At 32.1% G+C, this 16,681-nt stretch overlaps 3 protein-coding genes across 4 annotated transcripts; 1 reads left to right on the plus strand and 2 right to left on the minus strand.

The window, feature by feature from the left end:
• Positions 1-440: 440 nt before the first annotated feature.
• LOC100784007 (uncharacterized protein C57A7.06) lies at positions 441-6,319 on the minus strand. Of its 2 annotated transcripts, none has more exons than XM_003520692.5 (11): positions 5,835-6,319; positions 5,468-5,627; positions 4,323-4,810; positions 3,687-3,908; positions 3,220-3,546; positions 2,629-2,979; positions 2,457-2,537; positions 2,262-2,336; positions 1,799-2,182; positions 1,181-1,312; positions 441-945 (listed from the first exon to the last, which is right to left on the minus strand). In XM_003520692.5, exons 1-11 carry the CDS (start codon positions 6,114-6,116, stop codon positions 784-786), a joined length of 2,664 nt encoding a protein of 887 aa, XP_003520740.1. In that variant the 5' UTR covers positions 6,117-6,319; the 3' UTR covers positions 441-783. The 2 variants fall into 2 exon arrangements, with proteins under 2 accessions (XP_003520740.1, XP_006577150.1); XM_006577087.4 differs by having other exon boundaries at positions 2,262-2,339.
• Positions 6,320-9,329: 3,010 nt separating this feature from the next.
• LOC100500411 (putative late embryogenesis abundant 3 family protein) lies at positions 9,330-10,218 on the plus strand. Its single transcript, NM_001250713.2, has 2 exons — positions 9,330-9,528; positions 9,772-10,218. The coding sequence occupies exons 1-2, from the start codon at positions 9,455-9,457 to the stop codon at positions 9,992-9,994; spliced, it is 297 nt and encodes a 98-aa protein (NP_001237642.2). The 5' UTR covers positions 9,330-9,454; the 3' UTR covers positions 9,995-10,218.
• Positions 10,219-15,473: 5,255 nt separating this feature from the next.
• Positions 15,474-16,399, minus strand: LOC100527514 (uncharacterized). Its single transcript, NM_001369192.1, has one exon. The coding sequence runs from the start codon at positions 16,144-16,146 to the stop codon at positions 15,661-15,663; it is 486 nt and encodes a 161-aa protein (NP_001356121.1). The 5' UTR covers positions 16,147-16,399; the 3' UTR covers positions 15,474-15,660.
• Between the last annotated feature and the right edge of the window lie 282 nt (positions 16,400-16,681).

Raw genomic sequence — 16,681 nt, forward strand, 5'->3', positions numbered from 1 at the left:
AAAATCACTACAAATATCAATTTATCATGTCTAGAACTACAAAAATAATTTATCAAAATTCAAGAATAAAAAAAAATTAATTTGAAGGATTAAAAAACACACTCAAAATTCAGACACTAACAATAATAATTAAGCCAATTTCATATGAAACCCATTGAGGGATAAGACCAACATACCAAAGAATCCTATATAACTTTATAAGTCTCATAAATTGACTTATAAGAAGAAAAAAAAATTATGACATTTCAATTTGGATAATTATAAACTTAAGTAATGGATAACAAAATTTAAAAATCAAAGCATAACTGGCTTAGAAGTTAAAACTTAAAAGCCATGTTAAAGTACATCTGTAGAAAAGCCTGAGAACTGAGAAGAGGGATAATCTAACAATCGAAATAATGAAATCTGACAGCATCTACAAAGAGAAGAAAACAGGCAGATAAATAACATTCTTTTCCACTTCCTTAGGATATTTTATATCAATTGGGACCAAATTTAAAAAAATGACATTTTCCTTAAAAAATGACAAAATTAATAAATAATTCAACCTGACAATGATAATACAAAAGGGGAGACACCCCAAAAAAAAAAAAACAAGACTCTTGGTCTTAAATTCTGTTTTCTTCCATTTCTTGCATGCCATAAGCCTCCGGGCCTACTAATTCGCCGCCGTTTCATTTTTTTCTTCAGCTTTTTCCTTTAACCTGACAGTTTATTGTCTCTCCAAAAGACAGAAAACTGAGAATATTTCTAGAACTGGAACAGAACCAAAACTCATGTCAATTAACTTTTTCCTCCCACCTTCGCCTTTTTCATGATATTGCCAGCATTGCCTTTATTTTTCTTAAACTTACGCTTATCTCCATTCCGTTGCTCTGTTTTTTCATGAGGATTCACTTCTTTGAACTCTATTGGTTTTATAATAACCCCTGGTCTCTTTACCACCTGCAGATGGAATATTACATTTACAAGACAGTTAGAAAAAAACATACATGCATCTTATAGTATTTTTCCTAATAGTATCATTTGGTAAAAAGACAAGGAACCCACTAACAGTATCCAATAAACTAAGGTCTTCCCTCCCCCGAAAGAGCAAGACTCTAAATATTATTTTCAATTACTACTATAAATAAAAGCTATAGCATGATACTTTTTAACACAAGTGTTACAAAGCACTTACTTCCGGCCGGTTAAGAGGACCAATTGCAGTTGCTGGATTATATTCAGGTCCGATGGGCACACGCATGCTCTGTTCAAAGACCTCTTTGGAAGTAAAAGGGTATGGCAATGATTTAGTATGTAGTTTCTCAGCCTGCCATATCCAGAAGTTAGTATAAAATTAAAATCAGCTCAATTTACTTGACAGAAAAAGAAAAGGAAAATAGCGTGCAGACAAAATAAGGAGTACAGAACTAGCCAGCAGATAGATACTTAGGAGCAAGTGGCAGTTGGTAACACTATTTGAGCCACAAAATTATAATACTGGAATTAGAGCATCAAGATCTACCGGAAAAAAAATTGAAGCAAGAAGAAAACACCAAAAAATAAATACAGGAGTTTTGATTCTTTTGAATAATGAAGTAGAGGAGTGAGCAATTTACTACTACTAATAATAATGAGAATATCGATTAATAATATTACTATTATTACAAATCATAATGTGGTTAACTGCCATTCTGAAGTGCAAACACCAATGTTTAAAAATATGCCAATATAGTTGTGTGCATTGAATCAAGTTGATATCTATAATCTGAAAATAATATGAAAGGTTCAAAACCTTGTATTTAATGGCACTAACCTTCTTGTCTATTTTCTCAGATATAATCACATTATTTAGCTGAGCATCCTTCCTCTTTTTGAGGGCTTCTGCCCTTTTTTTCTGGGCATCTTCATGTTTTTTCAGCATCCAAGATGGTAAACCTTTCTTTTGCTGTACATGTGTCCACTGGCCCCAGCCAGGAAGTAATAGAGGCTTCTCTGGCTCAGGATTTTCTTCGTTGAGGATCTCCTGCTTATCCTTTTCAAAATCATCTTCTACATCATCGCCTGCAAAAGCTTGCCGAATGAGCTCCTCTTGAGAAGGAAGTTCATAAGGTACTTTAGAAACAGAAGACAGAATTCCATCCACCATCTGTCCTTCACTATCTGTGTCACTATCCTCTCTAAATTCATTTTCAGTATCCTAAGACATAAAAGGATAAAAGTATAAGGCTACACCAACAATGCACTTTATACTGTTAACAAATAGAAAGAGTCCATACTTTTATAGCTTGCCTAACTAGCCCTGGAAGCTTTGGAGACTTCTTCATCGTTATTTCTTCATTTTTGTTTTTTGCCTGCTAATCACAAATACATCAGTCCAACAGAACGCACCCTTCAAAAATGGAAGATATTCTTCTTTACTAAAAGAAAAGATTAAATTTTAAAACAAAACAATATATTAAAAGCATTTGAACCTTTTTCCATGTATCTGACACAAATATGGAAACTTCATATGTAGTTTTTGGCCCAGGCTTTTTAATAATCTCATCAATGTTCTGTGAACAAAAAATGCATTAACTGTGTCACACATCTATCAAGGAAGACATTAACTTGAGATAAATGTCCAACAATTAAGAATTTCATCACCTTAAAAACTGATTCCTGGTGAGTATCAGTGTCATCTTGAATTACCACCAAATCCTTGTTTACATCCTTATGCAAAAGGTCGCTTCCCTCATTCTCTATGTTGCCACTTTTGCTGGTCCCCAAGTCATCCTCACTATCACTGCCATCATAGCAGTTATCTGATTTTACCTTATTACTGGCATCTATCTGGGCTTTAGCCGTTCCAAATACTCTTCTGCCACTGGTAGAAGCAGCTTTTGGATCTTCTGAGCCACCAGAATTCTCCAGCTTCTTCAAGGAATCTTCGTATTCTTGGAAAGCAAGGTTAGCTTCTTCAACAGCTGCCTCTTTTCTTTTCTCCAATCCACGCCTCTACATCAGAACAAATCAAGGGAAGACCACAAACCAATAAGAAAAACTTCCCCAGTGACAAATTTCAATCTCTAAATTGGATACTAAAGAATATATAAAAACAAAAGTAACAAAAGCCAAAGATAATAGTTCATGTAAAAATAATAGTAGTATTTATCACAGTCTTCTCAGGCTAGGTTACACTAAAATTTCCTTCAGGGAAAAAGGGAAAAGGAAGAAGAGAGCAGGAATGGATATTACCATAAAAGGCAAAGAAAGCAATCCTGATTTGGGAACTTCTTCCTCTTCCTCCAACACTTTCATTGTTTTTTCTTTAGCTTTTCCCAAAATCTTGTAATCCATGTCCTGATCAGAACCAGCAGAGTTGTCATCCTCTTCCTCTTCACTGCTATCTTCCCCGCTACTGCTGCTACCCTTCATAGACTTCATTTTTCTAGTCAATTCAGCATGCCTTTGAAGTTGTTCATGTATAGCAGCACGAGTTCCTTCATCTTGGTTATGTAAACCACGCTGGATAATACGTGCAGCCCACGGATTATGGTTTTTGTGTTTCAGAGTCATGCGTTCCTGTACCAAGTTGAGAAGTGAGAGAAGGATTAATGGAAATAATTTTTCCATTTTAATCATGAAGATACAGGATATATCAGTAACTAGCATTTGTTAAGAAAAATTTCTTGAGCTCTAGTTTCTCAGGGATGATGATATACCTCAGCCCTTTGACGCTCTTGTTTCATGGCATATTCTTTAGCAGCTTCAGGGTCCATTTGTATCTGAGAAGCTTCTGCCTTTAATTTATCTTTCTTCAACAAACGATGAAATGTTCTAGACTTGATCTTTTTAATATGCTTTGCCTTCATTTCATGACGAAAAAGAAGGCTCCGCATTTTAGCAATCCGATTTTGCCTATCCTTCTCATCTTCAATAGAGACCTGTCAGACATAAGAAATTACATAAAACAATTGAAAAACACCAATACAAAAATAATTCCATGCCATATTGCATAAAAAACATGGGTTGAGAAGAAGAATCAGTACACAGACCTTTAAAGATGTAATCAATGCAAATTTTATTCTTAGACTCCAACAGGCACACAAGGAAACATTGTATGGCACTTAAAAGTTAAAATTAAACTGGGGTAAATTGAAGGCATCACTCTAGTTGGGACATATATGGTTTGTCTACCTCCATATATATTGCTAGAATCATAAAAGTGCTATTTCAGCTTATGTAGTGTGTTTGGCGGGAACCCATTATTACTTTTAGGTAGAAGTAATGCAAGTTTTGGGATCTTCCTTAAATGAATTAATATTCTATTCAGGCATATTATCAACTAATACTCATACCTTGTTCATTTCAAGAAGCTTAGAACCATCCTTTTTATGAGCTTCCATAACTTCATCATCATAAACTAGAGCAGCCATTTTCTTCTCAAATTCAGTTCTGGGTTCAAATTCAGAAGCTATTGCTCCTACAGTTGAAAACCCTAGATCTACATTTTCATCAAAGAAAATAGTTGGGGCCTCTCTATTTCTCTGAATAATATGCTGCCACTTAGTGACATCTTTCTTTGATACTTCATATGCTGCCTTCCTCTCTACCTTTGCTTGAACTGCCTTTGAAAGTGGCACATGAATAGTTCTAGCATTCTTCTCAATTTGTTGATATCTCTTCCTAAGTTTTCCATAACCAGACTTTTCACGAAGAGGATTCAGTAGGTCCTCTATGCTAATGCGTCCATCACCATCCACAACATCACGACTAGGATTATATTCAGACTCTGGATACAGCTCTGGTATAACAGTGTCCTTCATCACCTTCTTTTTCTTATTCTCTGCATCGTGATTAAAATTTTCAAATGTATCATATCACAGTTTTGAAAACAAAATAGAAAGAGATTCTCTCTGGGAATCATTCGTGCACAAATACTGTTTGGGCATTCTTCCTACATATCACCAAAATTAGAGCAGTAATATATATATATACACACACACATACACACACTGCTGTGGGAATCATTCATGTACAAAAATTGCTTCAGCATTCTTGAAAATTAAAGCAAAAATGTGTGTGCGTAAAGGATTAATTGACACCAAGTGTCAAACTTGACATTTGACAAAAATGACACCTTCTATAAGTTTTTATCAATCCAACTGTTGCATAGAAAGTTCTCATGAAAAAGATCTAAGTTTGTAATTTCATATAATTTCAAAATTGACATTTCATTACATTTGAAATGTTAGTTAAAATTCAAGAAAATTTCATATAATTCAATAGTTGCATTGATAGAACTCAACATTTGTATAAAGCTGTTAAATTAAAATGTGACAAGTCAAAAACTATAATGCGATATTAAAAACTACTTCATATGCATCTCTAATCACTAATTATGATTTCCAATCTATACCGAAGAAAATTAGCAGCATGCTTGCAAGTCTAAGTTCTAACAAAAATAATGGACAACACAAAAGTTTAACAGCAGTTTTCATACCTTCAAAAGCTTCACTCGGCATGCCAGTAATTGCTTGTAGCATTCTTGCATGCCTTCCATCGTCTTCCTCTCCAGAATCGTCACTTGCAGCATTTTCATTCCTCTTTGTCCCAATGTAATCATCATCCTCACTTTCATCATCAGATTGCACATTCTCATCCTAAAAGTACAAACGAACACATGAATCAGAATTGTCCAGTACATAGTCATAGATAGAATGGATAAGTTGAAAATTGAAATATATAAATTTAACAATCAAGTGGTAAATAATGAGCTTACATCTAGATGCTTCAAATACTGAAACAAAACAGAACAATAATTTAAGTTCAAATGAAGAGTTTGTATTGCTGGAAAAATAATTAAAAACCTCAATTTCTTGAGCAAGGTCATCGTCGACGGAAGCAGAGTCGTAACGCTTGTTTTTCTTGGACTCCTCTTCGGCCCGTTCTTCCTCGTACTCGTAAACGTCATTGTCGTCATCGGAATCGGCGCTGTCGAAGGAAGTGGTAGGGTTTAAACGGTCAATATGTTTTTGCAGAGATGAGGGCAAACGAGGGCCAGTCTTCTTCCATTGAGTGTTTGACTTCTTCTTCGGCTTCAGTCTTCGGCGGTTACCTTCGTCCCTCTCCTTCCGCTTCTTTTCGGTCATGTTTGCGACTGCTTCGTGGTTTCGGTTTCGGAGCAATCACACTTTCCCTGCACTCACTGTCAGTGACCTACGACTTTTATAATAATTATGTTAGTTTTAGTCTTTAGATCTTTCGTTGAGATTGTTTGTGGGGATAGTATTGTTTTGAAGGTTGTGATGTGTGTGAGGTTTCCCGCGACGGAGGTAAAGTAAAACCCTAGTACTACTCTCCAAATGGTGCATGACTTCAAAAAACATTGGCCTCTTGTGGTGTGGGCCTAATAATCTCTAAGGTCAAATAATTCTCTGGCTCAACTATTGACACAATTTTTTCCTCTTCGCACCACCCTTTCTTTAGTTTTTTAACTTTTTATTATCATGAATATTCATGGATTTTGTCTGAGACTAATTTCTGTCAAAACCTGGCTGATCATCATTAGTTAGTCTCCCCTTCTAACCATATTTTTTATCGACAAGACTTGTTGATATTTTTCATGCTATTATTGTCATTTTATTATTTTATGTTTGCATTGTCTTCTCTTTATAAATAGTAATTAGATTAATTCTTAGTCAAGGTTTAGTCACAGTTAAAATTTACCATTCATTCCTAATAATGTATTTTGTGAGAATTAAACCTAGGTCATTCCCACAAATTAAGTGTATGTTTTTAACTTAGCTGCATTCATTGAATCTTATTAATGTTTTTAAATGCTTATACTTTGTAGCATTTTTTCTTATAAGGGATATCAGTGACATATTATACTGCATTTTGTATATGGAGAAGACTTTATTGAAGGAGATAAAACCCACTTCAGTAATCTCTATGCTTTAAGGGTTATCTCGTGACTTTAACGAAATCTTAGGAAATATTTATGCATTTTACTTTTTATAAATATTTTCTTCCCCTCTGTCTCTCACACTCCTTTCTTTTGTAAATTGTGATATATTAAAAGTAAATTAAATGTGTTTAAATATATTATATTATATTATATATTTTGTATGTTTAAAAAATAAAACAAATAAAAGTCAAGTATCAGGAACTTGGATTCTATTTAATTTCTTCCATTCACATTGGAACTTGGATTTCGTTGGCACATATAAATATATACACCGAGAATTCCAGGACGATGAAAGCCAAGTATCTGGTCCTGCCCATTCTCATTGTTCATAAAGCACTGAATACGGAGCAAAAGTCCAGTAATCAAACCATCATAGTTGATCCCTCCAAAAAAAAAAATTATAGTTAATAGATTATTGAGTTTCTTATATATAATGACAAAAATTTAATTTTGTAGTGAAGATTTTGTTGAAAGAGATAAAATTCACTTTAATAAATATTTCATCTCTAAGATTAATCTTATGACTTTTATGTATAAAAATATCTTGCTTTAAAAAAAAGTTGCAAGAGTGCATAGAAAGAAATATTAAAACATATTTTCGACAGATTGAAGTTCATCTCCCATTGGTTCAAAAATCCAATTGGAGTGAGGGAGTTTGGAAGATTCTCCTAAATTTTCAACTTAGACGCCTATTGACCACTAATTGTGCACAAGTAATTCATGTCTTGCTTACAAAGTGGGAGCTATAACAACAAGTTGTAATGTTGTATAGTAGATCGTAGGTACGACTGAGAGTTGAGTCCAGAACCACGCCCAGGTTCAGCTCACTAATTCATCCACCGCCATTTTGACTCAATGACTTGTAAATAATTCATGACTTGCGTCTTAACTTTCCCTATAGATTCCGTCATCATACTCACGTAATCCTTAGCCTAACCACCAACATTCTGATTCCATCTCCACATTTTCATTGTCCCATCATCCTTTTGTTGCACTTGCACCCTCAAAAAATTACTTTTGCTTTATGATTTTTTTTCTCCAAATATGTTCTATTCTAAACATATCACATTTTTAATAGGTTTTAAGTTTTTTTATCAATCAATATTATTTATTAATTTTTCTTAAAATATTAGTGAATTTGAATTCATAACTTATTTTTTTTCTTATTTTTTTAAACTTTTCATCATCTTTTCAACTACTAAATTAACCTTATATTTTCTTTATTTTTTAAGTATATTCATTTATTTAGGGTTATAGAAATTCACATGAGAGTGCACCCTTTAAAGAAAAAAACGACCTTTGACTTTTTATTTAGTATTATTAGAATATTAGTTAGGATCTTCTGTTGCAAGAAAACTCTATTCTAATGAGGAGGGATGGGTATATGATATTTCCTAGAGAGTGAAAGTTATTTTCTACGATAACGATAGTTACTTATTCTCACAGCATTTTACTGTGTTTTATTTGTTTTCTTATAAAAAAAATATAATTAAAAAAATTTTATATTTTAATATAATTACTAAATTTCAATCAAATTTATGGAAATGACATTTATGGGCATAACATTCCCATAAATGTGATTCTCATTAATGCAGAATTGTATCGTAAAACAACCCGTTATAATTTTGAAAAAAATAAACAATACTCTCCATTTATTGTGTACTATGTTCATTTTATTTGTAACTTGGCAAAAAAATGTTTTTTTTCCAAAACTTTAATAATAATGGAAGAAGTATATTTAACTAATCTCGCTGGCAACATGTGATTATAAGTTTATAATAATATATAATAAAAATAGAATACGAATTCTCCCGTTCTTTTATATCATTGTGTCAATTTTTTTAGGTTGAAATTATATGTTTTATATTGGCTAATTTATGATATATGTAATCTCTTCATTATAAATAAATTAGATTTGATATATTGTTAGAGAATAAGATAATCGTTTAGATCTTATTATAGACAAGTTTGTTATATATATATATAGAGAGAGAGAGATTAGTTTCTTATTTATGCTTTATTATCATTAGAGATGATGAATCTGTTTGGCAAGTATCTTGATTGAATGGGACTGACTGAGATTGAGATTACGAACACTTATTTAAAATAAGTATTAAATAATTAAAATAAAAGTATACTATGACAAAAAAAAAAAGTTTTAATTTTAAAAACAAAGAATTATAACAATTTAGAATTGATTCTCCCATTTGCCATATCTTTTTGAAAACCGTAGCTAGCTTTCCTTAACAACCGGATTAATTTGAAATAGTTTCAGCAAATTTGACAGGTGGCGGCAAACCTTCCAGATGAATATTTTTCATAATTTGACGCGGCTAATATTCTCGCCCTCCACTCTCTGCCTTATAAATAAAGACCCCTTCCTACCATTCTCCCCACAACTCAAATTCAAGAGAGAGCGATATCTTCGACTGTGGGAAGCTTCTTTTTCTGATCTTTTACGTGTCAATATAAATTCCCTTCAAAGAAATAAGCTTTCCACTCTTTTTCAATCAATCACCAATGGCTCCTTCTTTCACTTACGTCAAAATCTTCTCTTCTCTCGTCGCAGACGGATTCTCCAACGCTCTCACCAGGTACCCTAATTGTTTCCTCCACACTTTGAATTATTTTTTTGTTCTTATGTCATGAATTATGATTCTTTTTTAGGTCACCATATTACTCGTCGTTTTTGTTCTTATGTCATGAATTTGTATTTGTGTAAAAAACTTGATCATGAGGTTTTTATTTTTTCATATATAAGACTCAAATATGAGACTTTAGAATAAGAATGCAGTTTCATTTGAATTAACATGATTTAATATATGGTTTTTAAACAGACGCGGGTACGCTGTTGCATCACAAAGTGCAACAAAGGGAGGAGTGGCCTCAATGAGCGGCAAGATGGCACCAAAGTCAGGGGAAGATAACAAAGGGGTGTCTACGTACAAGGTTTCGTGGGTGCCAGATCCAGTCACTGGTTATTACAAACCCGAAAACATCAATGAGATTGACCCTGCGGAATTGCGCGCTATGCTTCTCGGCAAAAAATTCAACAACTAATGAAATATTGATTCCACGGAATATTGATTCCGATATGCTCTGTTTTCTACTTCATGAAGAGAAGACCTTGATTCGCGTTTGGGGGGGTTTTCCTTGTCCATTTATTTGCTTTAGTTAGTTTTAGAAGTCAGTAGAATGACCACCATTAGCAGCTGATCGATTGTAATGTCTTCTAATTCTAATGTTATTGAATATTGATTATATCAAGTTTCATATTTTTCAAATTATTTTCAGTGTGATGGGATTCCAGTTTGCAGTCTTGCGGATTATCATAAACTCGTTAAGGATAGATTATTTATTTGTTTTTGCCAAGATCCGTTTTTATGGCTGGGATACGGATAGATTATTTACTCCAAGAGATAAAATACGTCTTTCTCGGCCAAATAAATAAAAAAAACTATGAGAAGGTATAGCTATAATGAAGTTAATTTTAAATTGCCCGTAATTAGGTACAATACTCCAAAACAACGGTACGTGTTGTTAATTCAGAGCGTGCAAATTCAAATTTTATTAAATAATAGCATGATCGTAGTAATTTTTAAATGTTTATTCATAATTTTAATTAGTGAGAAAAATTCTTGTTGAAATCTAAAGATGATATTGTCTTAATTATAGATTATAGATGTTTGTTTTTTCTTTTAGATTATAAAGAAAAGCTTTTGAGATAAAAACAACTACCAAATTTGTAAAGAGAATCATTATTCCAAGTGAAGCGGTTAATGTGAAGGAAGTGTTTTTTTTTCTTCTTCTCAATTTTTGTCAAAAAAAAAACTTGTGATTAGAAGAGTTTTCTTAAGTTTAATTTATCTAGAAAAAATTGTAATATGATTTAAAATAACGAGATATTTTGTGGATGTAGTCAAAAGATATATTTCACTTTTGGTGTCAGGCACTGTGTTGGAACCAAAAAAAAAACTTACAATAACTTACGGTGCGAATGGTGACGCCGAGATTGCAATGTTAGCTCCAAACTGGAACTTGAGACCCACAATACTAATTGAAAGTATGAGCTGAGATTTATAAGGCCTTGAGCTCTCCAACGATTTATGATTGAGGCAATTGGTTTGACGACGGATTCTATCGTGCCAAAGTTTAAATACAAATTTGTGCCCCTTTTCTGAACCCTAACTCACCTCTAAAAGAAGAAAATTCTAAGCCATAGACTTAAAGTTGAAATAATCTTACGGATACAAAATAACTTCGTGTGCGAAAAACGTTTGGTTTCGCACGGTAAAATCGATCTTGGTTTGATAAAAAATCACGGTATATCATGTGATTTATCAACTTTTACATGTTTAAACAAATAACACTAAAACTGAAGAAGAAAAGAATTAAAAGGCAAATGGGCAATAACATTAATATTTTTTATGACCAAATCAGTAATTAAATCATATTAAATAAATGAAATAGTAGACGAAGCGTGCGTGGCAAGAAAGTTGAAGATGAAGTGAACTGTTGAGACATTCAGTCGTTTTTAGATTCTGGCTCGGAAGATACAAACCAATAGAACAAATACTACTCAATAAAAAAAAGAATTTTGACAGTCATCATAATAATATAGGGCAGTGACAGCAGCCAAAAATTGCAGTGCAGGGGACATGGAGGAGGAGATGTAGTTATCTTTACTTGAAGCCGCCCAAGCAAGAAACAAACCCGGCTACAATAGTTTAATGGGATTCCATTTTCTAACTCATGCATGTGATAAAGCTGCACTTGTTGTCCAAAAAATCAACTAGTACTACTTTGTTTTTTTTTAAACTCCAAATGGAGAATAAAAAGAAACAAGAAGATGAGAAAATCTGCTATGCCGATTCTTGGTTCAACTTGAAATCAATCTGCCACCATAAATTGGGAGTTTTTCATAGGATGTTTTCTCACGTGCCAGAAATTAATTGCTAAGATCGATAGTCTTGCTTTTATGTTCGCATTCGATGCATGAATTGAGAATATATTTTCTATTTAATTTGTTGATTATCTTCTATTTTCTTCACAAGTAATCTTAGATCCTTTCAGAAGCAATTCTGTTTAAAATCTATGTTATGTTTAGATTTAAATTTGACTAGTATTTTTTATTAATTTCAATATATAATAACAAATTCTAATAAACCAAACGAAGAAGAAAAAAATTGTTACTTCTAAAATAAAAGTTTTTTTTTAGGTTTTCACAACTTCAACTATTGATTCAACCGTTATATGCTTGTGCCTGGTCCGTAAACCTTTGAACTTTGTTATATGCTTATGCCTAAAATATTCGATGCAATCTAATTTTGGTTACGTATCTATGTTTAATTAAATGGCCAAACAATACTTTCGAGTTTCGACTATATTAGTTTTAGCAAATTTTCCAATGGGGTATGGACTCTTGTTTTTTGTCAGTGGTGTTAGCCCTGAATCTTTTTTTTTTACTCTCTAACAGTAATTTCACTATTATTATAGTATTTTTAGGGAATAATACAAAAGAAAATAATAGAAGAAATTTTTTTGAATAATAATTAAAAAATTCCCTCGTATTTTTAGAGATAGTAGACAAAATTTACATGGATAGTAAGTCTTGCTTGGGCTGATTGAATGGTAATTTTTTCATTTTCCCTTTCCCTCGTAGTATGGGGAAGAAGTGGACTATAGGGTATGGTATGACAAGTGCACCTGTACTCGCGAGAAATGGAAATCAATTGAGGGACAAATTAAGAGGCAGTAGGCACCATTCAATAGAAATAGAATTTAGTAAAGTAACTCAGTAGTCACCTCACCCCCACCATACCTAAAAGTTGGGAACCTATCTAAAAAGAGTTTTTATTTGAACAAACTTAGGGGCCATGGTGGACAGGGATGTCATGAGTGAATAGAGTGAGATTCACTCTTATGTAATAATCATAATTGTCAACCCCGTAAGTTTGAAAAGATTGTGAAACAAACACACAAAGACCACAAGGAAATCATGCGAGTGATACTAAATGAAATCTTCTGGGAAAGGAAAAGTACGAAGAAGCAAAAAAGAAGTGAAAGTAAAACATTCAACATTGACGGCTTTGATGCCAAGGAACAATGATATTTCAGACGCTCTAGGCATTTTATACATCGATACGTAACTCAGACCTCTATTTTGGATTTTTTTTAAAAAAAAAAGAAAAGTATACTATTTATTCATACGAAAACAGATAAAACCAAACTTAACAGAAGAAATAAGGCGTAACCATTGGAGAGGATGCAGAAGTTAAAAATTATTTTCCAATATAAATGTAACGTGTGTTATTGGTACAAATTATTGAGGATAAATTTGCAGCTGTGAAATCAACGGGGGGTTGAATTTAGTGAAATAGATTAGTTTTTCACAACATTGAATCAATGTTTGAATCCTTCAGAAATATGTGTTCTATTTAATCCTACATCATGTCTCAAATATAATTATTTTAAAAGAAAGACAAACATGGAAAAAAATATACTACCTTTTATTATTTCCCAACTTGTTTTTTGTCTTGAAGAGAAATTCTACCAGGTTGATTCCGGGAGCAGGGATCAAGCATTACACCAATCACCGCACAAAGGTACATTTCAATGGCCCACTTAATTGCTATGGAAGTAATTAACTTTGGCTATGTACGGATTAAAATTTAAAAAGTTGTGAATTTTAATTCACTAAATAAAGAAGAAAACATTATTATTTATAGGATAAGAATATTTTTAAATTCTTCCAACTTTAATCTAAATATGCACCTCATTAGTTTAATATGATGCGAAGTGTGAACGCATTAGGATATGGTTATATACAACCGGGTATAAAGCACAAAACTTGGATATTTGTTCATTCTATCAGATAAAGTCAAAACAAAAGGAAAGTCCGCATGAATAGAGAGAGAGAGAGAGAAAAAGAGCCAAAAAGCCCTAGAGAAATATCAAATGAATTTCACATTTGCGGACAAATAAAAAAGACAGCAAAAAGGCCTGCAAGATGCTTTGCAAAAACAGAGCTAAGCTTGTTTTTTACCTTTTCACATTGAGACGACTCATCATGTATGCAGTATGCAATTCCCTCTTATGAAACCCAAAATTACTAAAAGCAAGAGCACGATACCATATTCGTAGTTATCGTCCATACTGAACTTTAAAACCAGACAAGCTGCATCTACGCCCATCAAGCACTGACCAAGATTTCTTTAACTTATGAACGAATTATTAATCTCTACAATTTATAGTTGACACATTCATAAAACAGTATCCTGAGTATTATTCTGCTCGTCAATCACAATAAATTTAAAGAAAAACTAAACATGTTACTCATGCTCTTTATTTATATACTTTTATACTTTTGTAAGGAAAATCTATTTTTTTTTGCTTTTTTTCATAACATGAAAAAATAAGATAATTTCAATAAGAAAAAAAATTAATAAATAGACAATTGATTAAGTCTAAGTTAAATGTAAAAGTTTTTAAGATAATCGTGCATATAGTTATTAAACTCTTATTACTCACTCTTGCAAATATTTAGATTTTAAATGCAGTTAACAGAAAATGGAAAGATAATTGATTTATTTGAGAAAATATTGTAAATTTAAATAATTTCTTTTTGGATAAAAACTAAATTTCATATAACATTATAGTGTTAAAAAATGTTACATAATATTTGAAGTTTTCTATTTAAATTATAGGAATTTAGAGTATTTTTTTTTCTTTCTTAACTTTGAAGTTATGATCCCATTTGTCTCTAGGAAGAGCACTTTAATTCTTAATCTAATAATTTGTTAAGCCCAAATTTTCTATTAAGCCTATGTATTTGTAACTTTTCTTTTTCTTTCATGAACCCAACCCAGACCCATGTGTTAAGGGACTGTTATTCTTACCTGAGTTTTACTATTCTCACCCTCAAGTGCTTTAAGAAAAAATTTTGCTCTCTCAATGATAATATATTTTTGAAGCAAATATATATATATATGATAAAAAAAATTAAAGAATGTTAAATAGATATTTATAATATTATTATACGAGTTATGTTATATTTTTTATTTTTAAAAATTCTTACTATTTTATAAAAAATATTATATAAAAACAAATGATTTAAATATTTTTTAGTCATTAAATTTAATATTTTTTCTTTTTTCTTTTATGTACTTTTTCTTTTAATTCTTAAAGATTATGTTTATTTAATTTTTAATATGCTTTAGGTAAAAAAACATAACAAAAATAATTTATAACATTTATAAGTACTAAAAATAATTATTTTGTTTTGTAAGAAAAAAATAAACATAATTTATAAAGATTAAAAATATTTTTTTATACGGATAAAAACAAAAAAAAAACTAAATTAGATAGACTAAAAAAATATTTAAGTGGAAAATAAATATATTTAATGTTTTGGAAATACAAAACAAGAGATTAATATGAGAATTTAGAAAGATTGGAGGATATCCATATTAATGTTATCAACTTTGTTATCAAGATTCTAAAACCCAGGGACGACAGCGTTGGTTGAAAAAAGTAAGACTTGACGACAAGCCAAAGTGGGGATGCAGCCAATGCTGCTTTTGTTTAGTGTCTACCGCAAAACACCACCATAGTCATAATTTACGCAAAGGAAAACAACATGATGGTGATCAATAATTAATCATGGATGAAAAAAAAAAACATAGTAACAGATAGATCCGAATTCTTCATTCTGATCCAAATTAAATCTAAAGAGAAGAAACATCACCGTTTTGATTGAAATAGTTGCAATCGAATCCACACCCACACTGGGGGCTCTCTGAGAAGCTGTCGACGCTGAAGCCAGCAGAGGCAACACCCACCGAGAATTGGAGGTCATCGCCGTCGCGAGTGACCTCCACGATTTTGAGCCACAACACTTCAATCTTCACACTAATACCCTTCAGCTTCGACAACTTGCCCTTGGAGATCACGCCCTTGATTGTGGACTTGTACTTTAGCTCATACGACTCTATGCTGAAGTAGCATGTTCCATTCAAATACGCTGTGAAGTGCCCGTTTTTTTCGTTTAGCTCATACCCTGTGGCACCTTTTGGAAGAAGCCCCACTGGGAGATCGTATTTCTCAAGAACTTCATATGCTGACAATTGCTCTTGTTGGCTTAATGATTCTGAAATTGTCACACTCACACTCGCCAGAATGCAAATAAATGCGATTGAAGACCTCAACTTCATTTTTCTTATTTTGTTAGCTTATGCTATGGAAAAATGAAAATGGGGAGATTGAACTTTGAAGTGTTAAGATCTGTGGGGAACAAATATTAAACGAAACTCGTAAACCAATAAAGAAAGTGAAATGATATAACTCTTAACTTCAATAGGAACTAGGAAGTATTTGCTTGAGTGCTTGACTATTTCCATTTGAAACTTTTTGTCCCTACATAATAATGTTAATATTCTAATAATGCGTGCAACTCGCGTAGCACTTGCAGACCTTTTTAAAGTCCATGTTTTTGCTAAAACTAAAATGGATTGGAATATGCGAGTATTGAGCTCACATGTAGCCAAAGAAGATATTTTGATCCTATATTTTTTATACCTTATATTTTGTTAAATATAATGTTAAGAATTATAATTGTGCGGGGCATTGTTAGAAGAAAAAAAACACATAAAAATATGGATAAAAGAATAGAACACAAACAAACAATGTCACAATAGAAATAAGAATAGACAAGTGTTTCAAGACCTCCTTTTACATTCACAACAACAT

This window comes from Glycine max, chromosome 3 (genome assembly GCF_000004515.6).
Source record: "Glycine max cultivar Williams 82 chromosome 3, Glycine_max_v4.0, whole genome shotgun sequence".
NCBI lineage: Eukaryota > Viridiplantae > Streptophyta > Magnoliopsida > Fabales > Fabaceae > Glycine > Glycine max.